Here is a 3,830-nt window from a genome sequence, read left to right as displayed (position 1 = left end):
TACCGCTTCTACTGATAGTACTGTATAATAAAATATTAAAATATGTTGTGAAAAGATAAATGTATGTGATATTTGTTCTCATCTACCTTTAATAAAGTTAGATAAGGCTTACTCTTATTTGTTATGTATCTAGGTTCTAAGGTTGATCAAATACATGTCTTTTGTTATTTTTATTTATAGATTTTTGGTTGATTTTCTTATCTCTAAACTCCTCTGTAAAAGAAGACCTCTTATAATGCTTAAGGCAACTTAGCGTGTGATAATATATATTGTGAAATATTTTGCCATGACTATGTTCTAAATTTTTCTCTTATTATGCTCTTAGCTTGCTTTTTTCATAGAATCACGCTAATTAGAAAATGAAACAAACTAGATCCATGAAAATTTCTCAAGTGGAGAAAAAGAGATTACTATAAAATAACACATAGATTGAACTTTTTTAATAACATTTTTCTCAATCTGTTATTTAGTGTTTTATGAGATAGGTTTCTGTGTTATTTCAATCTTTCTAAATATTAGAGATTCACTCCCGTGACATCAGAATCTACATTATTCTTTTTCTACCACTTTTAATATAAAACAAATTTTTAATTTTAAATACTCTATATCAATAATTTAATTTTAATATATTGATAATATAAAATATTTTATATAATTATTTAATTATATTTATTTTTTTTAATGATCATTTACATAAATAATATATTAGATAATTATTTTTATTAATATAATATTACATAATTAAATATATTTATATAAGTGTTTTTTCGTGTATTAAAATTAAATTCTTATTAATTAATTTGAGTTGATCAGATGATCAATTCATTCGTCTATTTAAAAGTGTTGTGGGTTCAAATTTTATTTTGTGCATGCAAGGATAAATTTTTAAATAAAATTTAGGTCTGCAATGAATGAATCCTTGACGGGTTGAAGGGTACTTTAGACAAAAAAAAAAGGTTAAATTTTTACTTTTAATAGTAAATGATTTTTTCCCTCCTTTGCGAACTTATTATTCTGAGGTAGTTTCCCAAAGTGCGGTGTTCTTGCTGTTTGTTTTCCCTTGGCCTCCAGTAGGAAATAAAGAACCAAACAAATAAAGCAGTACACTTGAGCCAACAGAACATGGCAACGCAAATGGCGGCAGCAGCAGTAGTTCCATCTTCTATTGTCTCCACATCCACAACCCCCAAAATCACAGCATCAACATACACCTCTCTCCTCCTTTCCAAAGCCCATCACCATCGCCGCCTCGCGTTCAATCCAATCTTAAAACCCTCCCCACTCCGCCTCACGTTCCTCCCCAATAAACTCAGATCCACCCTCCCCCTCCGCCGCACCAATGCCACCGCACCTCAAACTCGATGCCTCTTCACCGGCATCGTTGAAGAATTGGGAACCGTCAAGCAACTCGGCAAGGCCCCACACGGTGGCTTCGACATGGTAATTGCGGCCAAGACCGTTCTTGAGGGCGTTAACCTCGGCGACAGCATCGCCGTTAACGGAACCTGCCTCACCGTAATGGAGTTCGACGCCAATACGTTCACCGTTGGCTTGTCACCGGAGACTCTGAGGAAGACCTCTCTGGAGGAGCTGCAGAGCGGGTCGCTGGTCAACCTGGAGCGGGCGTTGACCCCTACGAGCCGCATGGGCGGGCACTTCGTCCAAGGTCACGTGGATGGCACGGGTATCATATTCTCGAAGGTTCCTGAAGGTGATTCGCTTTGGATCAAGGTAAAAAGTTAGTTAGGCAGTTATGCCACCGTGGACAATCAATACTATATTGAAAGCATGTAATCATAATTATTCACTTCAATTTATAGTGTTGAAATATTCTATAAAAATAAAGAACCTGTGATTGTAATCTAGTATGGGTTAAATGTACTCAAGGAGCATGAATCTACCGTTTATATGGCTTGACTTTCTGTTGGCAAGAATTCTGTCTCATACTCCAAATATTGAGATATTGAAGATGCATTCCGTTCTATCTGTATATTTTTTACGAGAAGTGTTTTGTGGCACAAAGAAACCTTACTCGAATAGTTAGGAATGCATTATTAACCATAGTGCTCATCATCATGTGTAGAAGTAAAAATGGCAATTATCAGTGTTTAAAATTTTCATGTGTTATATTAACGAATTATTGAGTAGTTTTGCTTCTTCGTTGTGTTGGTGTTGTGTTGGTAATGGTTTGCAGTTTTATCCAATTTCACATATATAAACATGGTAGCGAGAGTGATGGGATGATTTTAAAAAATATATACTGGTACTGATAGTAGGTAAAGGCTGAGAAGGAGTTGCTGAAGTATGTGGTGCCAAAAGGATTTATTGCAGTGGACGGGACGAGTTTGACGGTGGTGGATGTAAATGATGGAGAAGGATGGTTCAATTTCATGCTTGTGGCGTACACGCAGCAGAAGGTGGTTATTCCATTGAAGGAAGTTGGCCAGAAGGTGAACCTGGAGGCTGACATTCTTGGGAAGCAAGTGGAGAGGCTACTCAGTGGATACATTAGCATTTGGAGCTCTTGATGCAACTCCTGAAAAGGTAACAATGCTAATGCCGCTCTGCTTTGTGCTTGAGTGTCTTGTTTTTCCATAATGAATAATAGCTAAGAAATTTGGATGCGTTGGTGGAAAAAATGTTAGACCCTCAGAGTATGCTTGGAAAAAAAAAAAATTCCCCTTTCTATAATACTCTAAAGACAAAAGGAGTATTTTTGCACTACCAATTCAGCTTTGTAAGTCATTCGTATTACTTTCTATTTCCTAATTGCTATTGATGTTGGTACACTTTTAATGCTAAAGAACAAGGGAGGGTATCTAAAAATTTCTTTTAGTGAAACGATGTGTTTTCTTTAGTTCTTAGTGTGATTGTTTGCGCTGTTGTGCTGGAAGGAAATGAAATTATCTTGTTTGTTGTTGAATGCTGAATATTTTCATTCAGTTGTTCTGGCAAAGTCAGGGATGCATCGATGCATAAATAAGTATCAAACTGGAAATAATGTTGTATGCTATTTCTGTTATTTTTCGTAGAGTCCGTGTGCAATGCTAGACATGAATTATCGGGGAGCTTATGACGTATTTCTATAGACTATAGTCTATGGTCCAAAGGCAGTAAAAGATCTCGCGCTGAACTGAATTGATACACGATTATGATATATGATAATTGATTGTGGTTTTCTTTTCATCTTTGTGACTAATTTCTAAAATTTGACCAGCACTGCTGCGCTACATAATTGCCTTGCCAAAAACAATGTGGAGGGCACATGCGACCATCAAGTTTGTATATCCTACTGATTCTGCTGGGGTAATAGTAATTTGTTGCCGCTCAGATTTCTGAGCCATGGGACACACTTGCGGTCAAGTTTACTGTTGTCTCTGCTCATAGTATCATTAGGTTCTTGGTTGATTATCTCATATTTTACTCTGGAAATTTTTTTCAGATTCAACTGTATAATTTGCATTATTTATTGATTGAGATGCTGAGAGAGATAAAAATTCTTCATGATTAAACTTCAATTTTAAGAGTTATGACTTATGACGACGGTCTTGTATGATTTTCTGGTTTTCATGGCTTGGGTGTGGTACAACTTTTGTAGTTATTGTGGGATTAGGTCATTAGGATACGGGCTTACGGCAGTACAGAAATAATTGGGTCTCATGAGTTATTGAGTTTTGGGTGTTATTTTTTTTTCACGGTATCCCCCAACCCGACAGGTCAAAGACTAATCCGTCGCGAATCTGAGCTCCATTTAAGGGTCTGTTGCTGGCCAATGAGTTACTGTATGCACAAGGCGGGATTCGAATCACCCGACACTTGCTTAAGCGGAC

General features: G+C 36.5%; 1 protein-coding gene across 1 annotated transcript; it reads left to right on the top strand.

The window, feature by feature from the left end:
- Positions 1 to 940: 940 nt before the first annotated feature.
- LOC107629861 (riboflavin synthase) lies at positions 941 to 3,543 on the top strand. The gene is made up of 3 exons (XM_016332797.3): positions 941 to 1,731; positions 2,277 to 2,544; positions 3,218 to 3,543. The coding sequence occupies exons 1-2, from the start codon at positions 1,123 to 1,125 to the stop codon at positions 2,526 to 2,528; spliced, it is 861 nt and encodes a 286-aa protein (XP_016188283.2). The 5' UTR covers positions 941 to 1,122; the 3' UTR covers positions 2,529 to 2,544; positions 3,218 to 3,543.
- Positions 3,544 to 3,830: the final 287 nt, after the last annotated feature.

This window comes from Arachis ipaensis, chromosome B3 (genome assembly GCF_059453495.1).
Source record: "Arachis ipaensis isolate K30076 ecotype BB chromosome B3, ASM5945349v1, whole genome shotgun sequence".
NCBI lineage: Eukaryota > Viridiplantae > Streptophyta > Magnoliopsida > Fabales > Fabaceae > Arachis > Arachis ipaensis.
The sequence above is the reverse complement of the archived record's forward strand: the minus strand, read 5'-3'. Positions and strand labels throughout refer to the sequence as shown.

Bases quoted from the DNA above. Each gene is read 5' to 3' on its own strand.
- LOC107629861 (XM_016332797.3), top strand. From the start codon at position 1,123: ATGGCAACGCAAATGGCGGCAGCAGCAGTAGTTCCATCTTCTATTGTC. The intron at 1,732-2,276 runs GTAAAAAGTTAG...TACTGATAGTAG, and splicing joins GTGATTCGCTTTGGATCAAG to GTAAAGGCTGAGAAGGAGTT.